At 40.0% G+C, this 14,820-nt stretch overlaps 1 protein-coding gene across 2 annotated transcripts; it reads right to left on the bottom strand.

Moving 5' to 3' along the window:
* Nucleotides 1-1,996: 1,996 nt before the first annotated feature.
* Nucleotides 1,997-12,098, bottom strand: LOC139703246 (A-kinase anchor protein 4-like). Of its 2 annotated transcripts, none has more exons than XM_071606315.1 (7): nucleotides 11,971-12,098; nucleotides 10,541-10,599; nucleotides 9,776-9,871; nucleotides 8,648-8,698; nucleotides 7,836-7,937; nucleotides 2,900-5,008; nucleotides 1,997-2,359 (listed from the first exon to the last, which is right to left on the bottom strand). In XM_071606315.1, the coding sequence occupies exons 2-7, from the start codon at nucleotides 10,544-10,546 to the stop codon at nucleotides 2,204-2,206; spliced, it is 2,520 nt and encodes an 839-aa protein (XP_071462416.1). In that variant the 5' UTR covers nucleotides 10,547-10,599; nucleotides 11,971-12,098; the 3' UTR covers nucleotides 1,997-2,203. The 2 variants fall into 2 exon arrangements, with proteins under 2 accessions (XP_071462416.1, XP_071462417.1); XM_071606316.1 differs by lacking the exon at nucleotides 11,971-12,098 and adding an exon at nucleotides 10,791-10,890.
* Between the last annotated feature and the right edge of the window lie 2,722 nt (nucleotides 12,099-14,820).

Genomic DNA, 14,820 nt, shown 5'->3' with positions numbered 1-14,820 from the left:
GCCTGCCAGGAGAGAATCATGTTTCTCCTTTCTCCTCCTGTATTCCCTTTTCCTACTATATGTAAGGGTCTCAGTTCAGCATAAGTCCTTGTCTATTTCCAACTGCTGGCATTGAGCATGGCCACATTGCCATTGGGGTGCCTGGGATTGCTTCTCATTTACAGAGGTCAAAGGTCAGGGTCTCACTCTCCAGGAATACACCCCAAGGACTATTGAGCTCCTCCAGACCCTTGTCAGGGACCCTGTAGCCCAAAGCATTCCTTTCTCTGCTGGAATCTGTCAGTTAGCTCTGGCAAAAATCAAGTTTCCTCACCCTAAACTTACCTCATCCAATACAAGTTTTCCAAAGAAATTATGGAAAAGAGCCTTGTTCTAATCCTCAGATGTCAGAACTGAAGGGTCCTTAGAAACCATCTTGTTCCAACCCCCCTCATTTAACAGAACATATAACTTCCTTTGCTCTATTTGCACATTCTAAGGAATCCCCAAGGCCATTTCATAACAGAAATCAGGAGCAAGGTAAGAGCCAAGTTAATCAAGGAAGTAAACTACTATGGGACCCAGCTGTGCTTGGGAAGGACTGAGTCATTAGAAATGCAGTCCTGTCCTCTGGATTTGTTTATTAAGGATTTTCTTCAAGGGCAAAGAAAAGGATCTGTGTTGGCTCAACTCCAAAGCTTTGTACCGGGGTAGGGTGGGATTGAAAAGGGTTTGATTAGTTTTCAGCTGGACTGGAGAGTTTAAAAGGTTCTGTTTTAAATTGACCTGCCTTTTTTTTTCCTGACTGGCCCAGGCATTGTGAAGTTGTCAAACTTTACCTGTGTGCCTCTTCTCCAAAAAGGAACTCTCTGGATCCCCTGCTCTGATGATCTTTCAGTTCTGAAAATCAAGAGAGCACTCCTAATTGCGTTAGGACAGGCTTTGAAAGGCACAGCTTCCTTCACATTTCTATATTTGTAACAAAATCTACCCTGCCCAGAACACCATCTCATTGATTCCTGCAGGGGAACACCCAAAGAGTGAGAGAGTAATTTTTAGCTACATTTTACAGATAAGGAAACAGGCCCCAAATGGTAGGATGGCCTAAGGCCTTGCAGCTAGTAAGAGGCAAATCTTTGATGGTTCAATTCAGAGGGACACCACATTCTGTGCTTTTTATACTAAACCACAGCACCTCAAGGTGCCAAGATATGCTATGACAGCAATTGACAGGCTAACAGAGGGCCACAGGATTGAAATCACTGTCTTGGTCTGATCTGCCATGAACCCTAGCATCACAAATGACTCCTGGGAAGCATAGAGCACATCTAGGAACAGAGTGCTAATCCCAAAGGGGCTTTGGGACATCAAAATTCACCCAGAATTTTCCATCCTATAGCTTTATGTTTTTAGAAAATTCATCTTTCATACTGGTAGAAGGAAATCTCATTTATTGAAGGGAATTTCTTATCCTTACTCATACATGGGCTCCTATCATTGTTCTGGGTAGTACTTAGTGCCAGGTACATTAAACACTGGGGTGTGTCTTTGTGGCAAGGTAGGACAATGTTCATGGATAACACTTTCTTTGCCTTGTTTTTCATCTAAGCTAGCCCATCTGTACATTTTTTGTCTTTTTTCCTTTGACACTGTGGATGGAACCCAGGACCTTTGTACATGAGGCAAGTGCTTTACCACTGAGCTACATTCCAACCCCCATCTGTACACTCTTAAGAAAACTCTGCCTTTTGAGATTGCAAAGGGGATTATCACGTTAGGTGCAATTTTGGGAGAAACAGTGAGGCCACTATGGCAAAATTCTAAGTAGACTGTGAATTGAGAGGATTTAAACAAACCAGATTACTTAGGGACTTGATCAGGGTTATATCCTTTTGTCATAAGTGCACAGAAAATATCCCAGAATGAATTTGGACATAAGCCCAATGCTGTATCACCACTCCTGGAAATTAAACCCATTTCATTCCCTTGCTTTAGATATATTTGATCAAGAGAATGATGACACTTTTTTTGACTTTTTTTAATTCATGTTCTTGCCCAGCGAGGGCACCCTGTATTTGTACACTGCTCAGATGTGTTGAGAATTACAGTCGTGTATGGTACAGTTTACTAGCCAGATGGTGGGGTGGCTTCAGCTGGGTTGTAATGCTACTGGGGCAGGGTGGGGGTTGGAGTAAGATGGAGAGGAGTCCAAGGAGTTGTTAGCCTACAGGTTAGCAAGAAGCCAGTCTAGCAGTTGCTTTCTAGCCATGTTACCCACGGCTTCATCCAGTTGTCGTTCCTTGGCAAACTTCATGACCTCCTGAAGAAGATCACCTACGCTGTACCCCTTTTCTGCTGCCTTGGCAGAAACTTCAGGAAGCTGTGGAGAGAGCAGGGATAGCTTGAGTCATCTGATGTTTTATGGAGGAATGACCCCTGCTGGATAAAATGAATTCACATCCAGTCCCCACATGATTCTACCATGAAACTTGATTCTAGGATGGAAATGTGCAACAGATACATGATGGGAGGCTGATGACATGCCTTTCCTTTTCCTTTGAGCCTTCTCTAATGGCATAGATCAAAATGCTAAATGTGCTTTCTTTTTGTGCTTCAAAACCAACACCCAAATCAACTGTGTTCACTAAATTAGTCTGTGCTGATTGCTAGGTGAAGGTTTGGGGTTGCCTTCCTATAAACGTATGAGATGGGGATGGGGTAAAGGAAAGATTGCTTGACTGGAGTGAAAATAAATTGTCTATGAGTTTCATTTCTCTGGAATCCATCTAATGTGGAAAATCAACTGCAGTGTGAGGGGGAGGAAGGAGAGAAAGAGTGAGAGGGTTATGTGTATATGTCTGAATGTGGTCCTCCCTACTTCTGCCCACTCTTTCTTCTTGTGTTTTGATGCATGGCTTACCTTCTCCAGTTGTCCATCATCGTCTCCCATGAAATAAAGCATGGGCACGTTAAACTGGGAAGCTACAATCCACTGCAAGACAGCCTGGAGCTGCTTCTGCAAGTTACTTGTAGAACACTGGTTGTTAACGATGACTTCAGGCCCAGGAGAATCTTGACAGGTCTGTGACATTGCAGCTTTGTAACCACATCTGGAGCCAAAGTTGGGGTTGCTTGCCAATGCTGCTTGTTCTTCTAGCTCGGCAAGAGCTGCTCCGTTGTTGCTATACTTGGCCATGATCAGGCACAGCTTCATCACAGATTCAACCAGTTGATCTATGAACTGGCGGTTCATTTGCTTCATCCCACACATAAAGTCCAGTTCTGGATTGTCCTGGCACTGGTCTTCTCTCTCACATTTCTTGGACATGGAAGCCATTTTGCTTCTGGGTTCAGAACGCTTGTTCTCACCATCACATAGGTCATCACAGCTAAAGGAGCTCTCATTGAGCAGTTTCTGAATCAGCGACAGGATGATGTTCGACATGTCAAGCTTCTGGGAATCCAGTTGTTGATTTTCCTTCGCAGAAGATGGTCCAGGAGCTCCACGAGATTCAAGATGTTTCATTGAGAGTGTTTTTGCACTTTGACCTCCTCCAGACTTTTCATATTGGGCACTCTGAGCCATATCGCCCAGAGAAGATCCAGGGCATTCCTCTTCTAATGTGTCTTTGCCCTTCGCTTGCTGGGTTAGATGGTATTGGATCAGCATAAGGGCAGATGCAATCAGGTCCTTGGCCAGTGAGTCGGTGGAAGGGCTAATTCTTTCCCTTTTTTCATCTTTGGCAGGACACAGTTTGGTAGTCATCTTGCCCTGGTTTCCTTGCTTCTGGTTCCACATGGTCAGACTCTCCTTGAGGATACGTTCACTGACTTTCTCTGCGCTGGTCAATGGCTTGCAAGGGTCTGTTTTTATTTTGCCTTTGTCCTTTCCTTTCATCTCAGCTTTCATTGCTGAGAATTCCAGGCTCTGATTCTTGCACTTGGGATCATGTGATCCAGCTTTCAAAGATGCATATGACAGACTCTGAGACTTTGTTTCTCTCCTTTCACCAAGAAGGGCGCTGACCAGATGCTTCAGCATGGCCTCCATTATATCAGCGGCATTTTGTTTTCCGTGGTTGAACAAGTTCCTCTTGACAGCGGAGATAAAATCCGAGTCAGTCATCAGGACTCCAGTGATATTATGCAGGTTTTTCATGCAGGAATCAATCAGATCAGACACGATCTCTCTGGTGTGCTTTAATAACACCCTCTTCAGGACCACACAGGCTGGAATTGGCTTCTCACAGCTGTGCACTTTCAAAGTTTTCATAACAGAGACCATCATGTCAGATGCCACCTGATTTGCATAAACCATAAGTCCCTTGCTGATGGATTCTGCAAATTCTTTACTATCTCTTGGGCACATCTGCTTTTCTCCACTCTTGTTTTTATTGCATAACTCACTGTACAGAAAGGTTTTGCGGCCATCCTTGCACTCTTCCCCAGGACCATGCATTTCTGCTGAGGTCAATTCTACAGCTTCATGGGCCATTTCAGAAGTAATCTTGCTTACAGCACTACGGGGACTGTTTTTCCCCTTGTCTCCAGAGGGTGGATACATTAAATGGTGAAGACATTTGCTTCCACCTTCCAATTTTTCCTTGATTTCTTTACGGGCCATCAGGGAAGAGAGTCGGTTGACATAGAAGGAAAGGTCATCCATGGAACACTCTCCATCAGGAGAAATAACAGCCCTCTGAGTGCTAGGGGACTTGCCTGGAGGAGTTGAAGGACTTTGATTATTGTTGGTGATCTTGGCTGCTGCCATTTCTAGACATAGGCTTTGGGGTCTGTTGGCCATGTAATCCATGTTCACGTGATCAGCGTAGACACTGTAACAGTTCTCAGAAGGTATTTTGTGATATTCGCCATCTATGTCTCCTACTTTATGTTTACAGCTAGAGGCTGAGGGGCTTAGTGCATGTTGAAAACCCAAGGCATACTTCTGGAGATCATTGAAGAGCCAATTGAGGACACTTATAGGATCACAGGGGGCTTGTTTGAAAAGGCATACAGATCCCTCCATCTAAAAAAAGAACAATACCTATCCATAAGCACTTGAGTAGGCTACTTTCTTGCCTTATTTTATTTAGAAGCTATATTTTCTAAAGTGCACTGATTAGGGGTTTCGTTTTGTGGAATTTTCATAGGAACATAGCATCCAGTTATAACCATTAATACACATTCATTCAAACACAAATGGCAACAACCAAAGCTCAGAGGAGATATATTTGTATGTTTAACTATATACAAGTGTGTTGAATGTGTTTGTCAGTTTCCTGAGTTTATGTGTTTGACTCAATATGTCAAAAATATGTCAATATAGCTGGGCTTGGTGGCACAGGCCTGCAATCCCAGCCACTCAGGAGGCTGAGGTAGGAGGATCGCAAGTTTGGGACCAGTGTCAACAATTTAGCAAGGCCCTAAGGTACTTAGTGAGACCTTGTCTCAAAATAAAAAAAGGTTTTAGATGTGGCTCAGTGGTTTGGTGCTCCTGAGTTCAATCCCTGATACAAAAAAAAAAAAATAAAAAAAATAAAGTGTTAATGTAGCTGGCACAAGAGGCTGAGGCAAGAGGACATTCACAAGTTCAAGTTGAGCCTCAGCAACTTAGTGAGACCCTGTCTCAACATTAAAAAAAAATTTAAAAAGGACTAGAGATGTAGCTCAGTGGTAAAATATCTCTGGATTCAATCCCCGGTACCCTCCTTCCCTGCCAAAAGAGTTAATATATCTATTGTGTGTGTGTATATGCAGGTCAATAGAGAAATTCAGGTGTGTGAACGTCTAATAGATTTGAGATTGTGTCAGACTACTGTTAGTGTGTGAAAATGTGTACAATGTATTCACATCATTGTTCACTGTTTCTGTCTACTTTATAGGCCACCATGTGTGTATTAGTACATTTGTACGTGTCTGTGAATGTCAAAATATGTGTATGTTAGTTTATCTCTAAATATAGTATCAATTTGAGTAATCTACTTGCTTATAATATAAATTCACTACTATGTATCATGCAGTTATAAATGTATTGATGTGAAGCCTAAATTCACATATTAATGTATATATGTGCATCAATAAGTAATATTAATATAATGAATGTGTCAAAATAGAAATATATGTAAATTGGTGATTATATAACAACTGTGTATATTAATTGGGTATCAGTTCATGTTATATCTATGTGCTATTGTCAGAATTGGACAATGTTGTGTGTCAGTGTTGATCATAGTTTGGCAATGGATTATGTATGTGAATAACATTAGTATGTCATTGCATTTCTGTCAGTGTGCATATCAATGCATAAAAGTGTGTTACCGAATATGTGTCACTTAGTATAAGTTTGTAGGTTTGTATGTCAGCATGATTGTGTAGGAATATATAGATATTTGCATCGATGTGGATATATTTGTGTCTATACCAATACCTGAGTTTTTATGGTCACTGTGTTTCGATCAGACTTGGATGTGTATGTGTGTGAGTGTAAATGTGAATATGGGTGTTTATGTGTGTTCCATGTGGCCATGTCACCGCATCTGACTCTGTACCCAGTTGTATATGTGTTTTAAATCTTTGTTTATGAATAAGTCAGTATATTTAATTGTGTTATATCAATTCGTATGTGGGTTTGTCAATGTCAAATGTAGCCAGACATGTATGCCATTGCTTGGATTAATTAAACTTAAATATATAAAAATGTATATATTGGTGTGTGTTTTGCTTTATATACATTCATATGAGAGTATCTCTGCTGGGTGACTGACTGTTCCTGTTTGGATATGCATATACGTATTATGTACACATCTTTAGTTACTGCTGCCCCCCCTTTGCCCTTCCTTTGCTTCATCTTTTTTTCACTGAATTCCTGGAAATGTGAGGTCATAATAAGGGCAGCTTTTTGAAAAGGAGCTTAAGTTACAATCAAGGCAGTCTATACTGTGTGAAGGAAATATGGGCTGTTCACCAAGTATAATTTATTCCTTTCTTAAGACTTGAGAATGGAGTTGGACACCCCCTGCCCCCAAGAAAACCCTGTTAGAATGTTAAGTAACTTGTTTTTCTTCCTTGGGGGCCACTCCCCTCAAAACAAATTAGTCTGGAACCAGAAATGTTTTCATTTTAACAAATGAGCCTAGAGACACAGAACAGGAAACATTTGACTCCTCAGCACTAAAGCCAAATATCATATTCCAATACTAACCACTCTAGACTTGTAGGAATGCAGGGGTGACATGTGTGCTCCAAATTCCCTCTCTCAATTAGGAGGTCCAACAGACACAATTTGAAATCCTTACCAAAAAACAACGAACAAACCAACCCCCAAAATGGATTTTGTGTGTAACATTGGCATGCAGTTCTAATTGCTTCTAACTTGAAGCTACCCTCCAGAGCATGGGTAATCTTTTAGCCAATAGGGTGGAGACCAGGCCCTCAGATTCTTAGTTGTTATAAATTCTCTGTCTCGTATCCATTTTTCTTCCTTGTTGAATGCTAAGCAAGGTGGGACACACAAAAGTCCATTGCAAATAAATCATCATGGAACATGACAAGATATTGTTTATAAACCCATATCTTTGCTCAGATAAGAATGGAAAGATTATGTTTGGAGTAGGTACCTACAAATCAGGAGATGGTATTCTGAGCCTCTATGATTGATGAAGGCTGTTGTTAAGTATCTAGGTATTGAACTTACCATAGCCCTGAACTTGTCCTGTGTTCTCTGGAATGTCATAGTATTCAAATTGATGAGTATGTTGGACAGTAGTTTGCTTACCATCTCTGAACCAGAGTCCTCAGACTCAATATTGGGCTGTAGGAATTAAGAATGGTGGAATCTCAGAGCCTAACTCTACCTTAGACTGGTCTTGTTTTTCAGTGTCCTTGATCACGATAATCTCCTTTTCTTCCAGACTCTCCAGGTTTAAGTCACCTTCTGAGCTGCAACCAGCAGCACCCTATGGAATTAAAGGGTGAAATTCTTAATGAACAGTTATCTTTTTGGAGGGGACACTGGGGATTGAACCCAGAGGTGCTTAACCACTGAGCCACACCCCCAGCCCCTTTTTATATTTTATTTAGAGTCAGGGTCTCACTGAGTTGCTTAGAGCCTCACTAAGTTGCTGAGGCCGGCTTTGAACTCGTGATCCTCCTGCCTCAGCCCCCCGAGCCACTGGGAATACAAGGGTGCCCCACCGAGCCTGGCAACAGTTGCCTCTTGAGACCTCTTTAAGCTGTTCCCTTAGGTTAGCATTTAAATCATGTCATATCCCTTTATCCTTTTTTTGTAAGAGAGGTAGGCTTATAATGCTAGCTAGTCTTTGAAGAATGAGACCAAGTTCCTTCCACAAATTACTTATTCTCTCTGTGAAAATTCTCACAGGCCATTAGTCTCAAGAGCCATATTCTATTAGTCACCACCATTATTGACAGGTTTTGTTTAAGAAAAAAAAAAAAAAAAACTTAAGTGGCTTCTAAAATGAGGTTTGGTTATCAAGAGTGACAATAAATTCCAAACTGGGGACACCCTAGGCTCATGAGAATGATAGCATTTCATTTGGGTTGCCTCCACCTTTCTACTCTCTGCCAGTCTCTTTCCTCATACTTCACTGATAACTCTTCTTAGGATTTTCTCAACCTCTCCAACTCTGAGCAGAAAAATACTCACCTTGGAATCTTTATCTTCCACATTCAGGGTGGACACATCCACAAAGCATATCTGCATCAAATTAGGAGGACAGATTTAGATAAACTCTAGTGAAAATGCCATAATTTCTCTTTCTTGGAGATGATAATGACACTTAACCTGCAAATTCTTGTGAGGAATAACTGAGATCTTGTGTATAAAGCTTTTAGCAGAATATGGCACAAAGTAAGTACTCAATAAACATTAATATTGTGGCTATTACTATGTAAACAGAATCTTAACACTATATTTCCTTAACTCCCATATTTCCTAAATGAGAATACCAACCTACCACAAGCCCAAAGGACAATATCTTCATATATTAATTGAGAAAACTGAGAAGTGGCTTGCTCAACTGACATAAACTCAATGACAGAGAACTCCATTTCCCTGGCTGCTTATGTAGGGCACTTTCTACCACACCAGTATTTCTCAAAATGTAATATTTTTACTACTGATGATATCAAAGATTTTAGGTAGTACATGGACAAACATTTCTGTGTTGAATAGGTACATTGTACTTGAACCTCAAATCTGTGATACTATGGTTAACGTTGCTTATGGTATTGGTCATTTTAAAAGTGTAAATCAATTTTTAGAACATCACAAAGAACATATATTAAGTAGATAGTATGAGTGATATTTGACATAATAAATAATGTGAAATACTATGCAAATCAGTTGAATTTGGGAAACAGTCAAAAGTATTTGAAGTGTTTTCCCCTCCTGAGAGGCTCTAGTTCATTAGAAACTAGGCAACATTATGACTTAAGAGGTCTTAGGTAATAGAGGCTGGTTACTAGGCAACTACTACTCTTCCCTATTCCCCAGGCCCCTCCTTGGCCTCCCTCCTTAGTTCCCTTACTTTACTCTTAATCTCTTAATTCTTTTCCTCCAGATTCATCCTTGTGTAATATATATACATATATATATATATATACACACATACATACACACACACTGTCCCCTGAAAGACCTTACTGAGCTTGGATTCATAGAGAAGTCACAGCATCAGCTTCCATGAGTTTACCTTGGGTTCCAATGAATCTGGAATACCCATAATACACAAATTGTTTTCTGCTCCTTGGTGGGAATGGTTTTTTATCTTACCACTTTTCGATCCTGATCTTTACGTCCTGTTGGGCTGTAGAGATCTACCTTGCAGACACCCCTGCGGCTGTGTAACCAGTCAATATCATCAGACATCTGGAAGGGGAAATAAAAGAAATACTGAGATGCTTAGTTTTTAGAAACAGGGTCTGCCCAATAAGAATCTCTGGAAAGGGTTCTGAAACATATCTCCTTTTCAAAAAGGTTTAGGCTAGGAATTGGGGCGGGTGGGGAGAGGGTGAGCAGTGGGGAAGAATCAAGTGTAATTTCTTTTTAGAAAGAAAAAATAATCTATTAGCTTCTTTGAACTGCCCACTCCACCTCCCAATCCAGATTGGAGCTAAACATAAGGAGAAAATGGCAGAAGACAGTGGTGGATCTGTTGCTATGGAAGACCAATTAAGAACTCAGTAGATTTGGTATTTGGGGCTTGAATGATCTCTTTTTAAAAGTTCAAGACAAAGCTTCCTTCTGAATTTAGAGTTCCTTTTCCCGCTAGCTCTTAAAACAGTTTCACATCCTCTTCTTCCCTCCTTCCCTCTCCCCTCCTCCCTCCTTTTCCCCATCACTTTTCCCCTCCCCCTCTCTCTTCCCCTCTCTTTTATCTCCCTTCCCTCTCTCCCCCTCCCCCTCTTTCTCTCCCTCCCTCCTCCCCTCTTTTCCTTCTTCTCCTCCCTCATTTTCCCTCTAGCCCAAATATTTTCATAACAGCTCTTCTCTAATGGCTATCTTTTCACATGATAATACTATATTTCTACCTCTTACCATCATGGCCAAACTCCCAAGATCTTCTTGAACTTTCCCTTGGAGATTCACCGTGAAACCTTGAAAAAGTTACAGAAAAAGTTTTCCCACACCCTTGGAAGAGGAAGTTTCTCTCTTATTCAAAAGCTAGTGAACACTAGCCTAGAAAAAGAGAGAGGAAAGCACAGAGGTTCCTCATTTGATTTGAATACAGTTTTAGCTCAAATTCTTAAAATAAATAAATAAATAAAATTTATGAATTCGTTGTTACCTTGATATATAAGACTTCTTGGACCTTTGGCCGAAAATGTGCCACCCCGAAGGGAGATGTGCCCCTTTAGATGGAACTGGACAGTGCCAAGTTCTTGGGCACCTGCACCTGGCTGCCACCCCTGGTCAGCTGTTGGACCAGACTGAGGGGCCAGGCTTTTCTCTGCTGGTTTTGACCCTGGGGTATGACATCAGTGTTTATTAGGTCACAATGCCTGATGCTATAGCAACCTAAGTAAAGGCAAGGTACACTGGCAAACTCAGTAACCTTTCACATTAAATACACATCTGGCTGCCTATTGTTGGACAAAATGTTTTTCATTATCTCTGGAAAGGTCCACATATTTCTCTCACATTTTCTCCAGTTCACAGACCCTCAAAGTCACCTGTATCTTTCCTTTTCTTATTAGACCACCAGAATAAACTTACCACATTAGTTACCAATTTGGTGGAGGACTGCAGTTTTTAACATACAGAATCATCACCAGTAATTTAAAAAAAATTTTTTTTAGTTGTAGTTGGACACAATATCTTTATTTTACTTATTTATTTTTATGTGGTGCTGAGGATTGAACCCAGCATCTTGTGCATGCTAGGCAAGTGCTCAACCGCTGAGCCCCAGCCCCAGCCCATCACCAGTCTTAAAAAGAAAATTTTTTTTTCACATTTTAACTTTCTTCTCTTTGAGTTTTTTTTACTAGAGTGTCAGAGTTATGTGGCAAAAGATCTTTGGATTTATGTCTAAATAGAAATGTTTGATATATAAGACTTCTTGGACCTTTGGTTGAAAATGTGCCACCCTGAAGGGAGATGTGCCCCCAAACGCTTTTCTGAGTATCCCAAATAAAATTTGTGAAAACAAAGCTGGAAGCTATATTAGTAGCTTTTGTGGTTTCACCTCTCCCTTTAAGATTCCCTCTTAGCTAATCAAAAGAAGTCAGAAGAGCTGGGTGTGGAGACGCATGCTTTGATCCCAGCAATTTGGGAGGGTGAGGCAGGAGGATTGAAGTTTCAGGCCAGCCTCACCAATTTAATTGAGACCCTGTCTCAGAATAAAAATAGAAATGATTTGAGATGCAGCTCAGTGGTAAACCACCCCTAGGTTCAATCCCCCATACCAAAAAAATTTTTCTTTAATTAAAAAAAAATTTTAAAAATAATAAGTCAGAATATGCCCCTACCTTTGTAGTATGAGAGTAGGCTATTGCGTGGGATCTTTAGATGGTATTTTCTTGTTGTTTTAGATGTTGTGATGACTCTTCCACTCTGCTTCAAGATGTTACGTCTTTCCTCAACCCTCCATACTCTCCTAAAGCCTTAACTGCCAGCTGGTACTAGAACTTCAACTTGATGACATGGCAGTTTCTATAGAGAACTGTGACAACATAAAGTCTCAGCATTACACTTAGGATTCTAGGCTCCCTACATGGTCTAGCAAGTTCTGCCCTTCACCATGAGCCCACAGTATCAACCTTTCACAAACTCTTCAAACCATAAAATATATTAAGACCTACTTATTGTTTTTAATCATTGTTTACAGTATTTTTAAAGAAAATTATTCAATATACCTTGAGGTGTTTTCTGATTAGCCCATTTGAAAATATAAGCCCGCATAAAATGGCTTTCATCCATACCCAACTCACATCTTGTCTTTCCTTGCCCTTTCTCTAGATGTTTCCACTTTCACCTTGTACATGTGAATAAATACATCTGAATTAAAAATCAGATGAGTTGACCAAATAGTAGAGATTCATTTTCTTGGTCCTACCTCCATTTCTTCTTTTCCCTGTTACTCCTGAGATTTAATTTTTTCACCCTGCTGTACAATTTCGATCTTTTTTTTTTATGAGACCAAAGAGAAATATAGTCAGATATTTCTTTTTTTATTTAATTAATTAATTTATGTGTACGTTTATTTATTTTTGTTTAAGATATTCAGGCTATCACAGTAGAGGAGACTTCAGATAAATTGAGTTCAACACATTGAAACAAAAGGCAGAGTGTACTAAAAGGAAAGTACCGAGGAGCTTTTGGGGTGGGGGTGAGGTTGGTCAGTGTAATAGGGCATATGTGTTTTTTTACCTGGTACTAATCAGTTAGGTTCCTACTTTTCCTAGAGTCTGGCAGACATGAGCCTTATCTTTCTTGATTGATTACATTTCAAAGGGATTGCTCCCAGGTCTGAGAGAGACACTCCTGGGTTAGGGAAAGTAACATTTCAAAGAAACAAAGAAAGGATTTATAATTTCAAATTTCTGAAGTACATGTTATAGGGAAAGAGAGTCAGGGCCTGCAGTAGTTTTTGGCTGGAAAAGACAGTAAATTCTTTGGTCTTTCTCAGGCAGGCATTTTAAGGGGGCTAGGTTCTTCATTTTAGGGACATGGCCTTGAGCTTATAGAAACTATGCCAGTGTTTGATCAAGTCTCTTAGTGAGTGTTTGCTGGGAGTGGGGGGGTGTAGTGGTGATATTGTTTGTGCTAACAGTTGTAGTTCTTATAGGCCAATGTTGAGGCCTAGCTGAGAATAGTGCTCAAAGGAGCGTGACTAAAGTTTGGTCAAGAATAGAGTCTTTGTCAATGGTGAGAAGCCAAAATCTAAAGTCCAGTACTGTCTTTCCTATGCCAACTTTTTTTCAAGGGAGAAATTTTTTTTTAAAAAATTACTTAAATTTATTTTTAACTTATATAAAAGTATAAAAATTATATATTAAAGGGATACCATGTGATATTTCATTGTATTTATACATTAGGTAAAGCTTAAATCAGGTTAAACTGAACTTTTTCCCCAAACATTTATTTATGGGAAAATCATTGAAATGCCTTTTCTCTGGTTTTTTGAAGTACACAGCATATTATTGTTATCCATAGTCATCCTCCTGTGCAATGGCACATAAAAACTTCTGGCCCAAACCTAATTCGACTTCTATGAGATCAACTTTTTAGACCCGACATGAGTGAGATTATGTGGTACTTGTCTTTCTGTGCCTGGCTTACTTCACTTTAATATAATGATCTCCAGTTCTATCCATGTCACAAATGACAGAGTTTTGTCTTTTTATGGCTGAATAATATTCTATGGTTTTTATGTACATTTTCTTTTATTCATCAGTCAATGGATGCTTAGGTTTGATACTTTTCTTAGCTATTGTGAATAGTTCTGCAATAACCTTGGGAGTGCAGATGTACCATTCTTTTGGTAACAGAAATTGCCTAACCACTGAGCAACATCTCCAGCCCTCTTTTTTTAATATTTATTTTTTAATTGTAGTTGGACACAATACCTTTATTTTATTTATTTTTATGTGGTGCTGAGGATCAAACACAGGGCCTCGCACATGCTATTTGAGCACTCTACCACTGAGCCATAACCCAAGCCCCAGCCCTTTTAAAAATATTTTATTTAGAGACAGGGACTTGCAAAGTTGCAGAAGCTGGCTTTCATCTTGTGATCCTCCTGCCTCAGCCACCTGAGCTACTGAGATTACAGGAATGCATTACCCCACTGGGCTTAGAGGTACCTCTGACATACCTATTTCATTTCCTTTGGCTATATACCCATTAGTGAGTGTGCTGTATCAGATGGCAGTTCTATTTTTAATTTTTGGAGAAACCTACATTTTTTTTCAACAATGACTGTACTAATTTACATTCCCACCAGCAGTGTGAAAAGGACTCCCTTTTCTCCACATCCTCAGGAGCACTTGTTAATCTTTTGTCATTTTGATAATAGTCATTCTTACTGGAATGAGGTACTATCTCATGGTGGATTTGATTTGCATTTCCCTGATGATTAATGATGTTAAATATTTTTTCATATACCTCCTGTCCATTTGTAAGTCTTATTTTGAGGAATATCTATTTTAACAAATAGTGCTGGGAAATTGGATATACACATACAGAAGAACAAGACGCTTGTCTCTTTCTAGTTACAAAATTAACTCAAAAGTCGGGCATGATGGCTTACGTTTGTAATCCCAGTGGATTGGGAGGCTGAGACAGGAGGATTGCTAGTTCAAAGCCAGGCTCAGCAA

Source organism: Marmota flaviventris, chromosome X, assembly GCF_047511675.1.
Source record: "Marmota flaviventris isolate mMarFla1 chromosome X, mMarFla1.hap1, whole genome shotgun sequence".
Classification (NCBI taxonomy): Eukaryota; Metazoa; Chordata; class Mammalia; order Rodentia; family Sciuridae; genus Marmota; species Marmota flaviventris.
Note: the sequence above shows the minus strand (reverse complement) of the source record. Positions and strands in the feature narration are given on the sequence as shown.

Excerpts from the sequence above, each read along its gene's own strand:
- LOC139703246 (XM_071606315.1), bottom strand. Across the intron at positions 8,699-9,775 it reads AAGATCAGGATCGAAAAGTG|ATATGCTTTGTGGATGTGTC; the intron begins GTAAGATAAAAA and ends AATTTGATGCAG. Across the intron at positions 7,938-8,647 it reads TGGAAGATAAAGATTCCAAG|GGTGCTGCTGGTTGCAGCTC; the intron begins GTGAGTATTTTT and ends TTAATTCCATAG.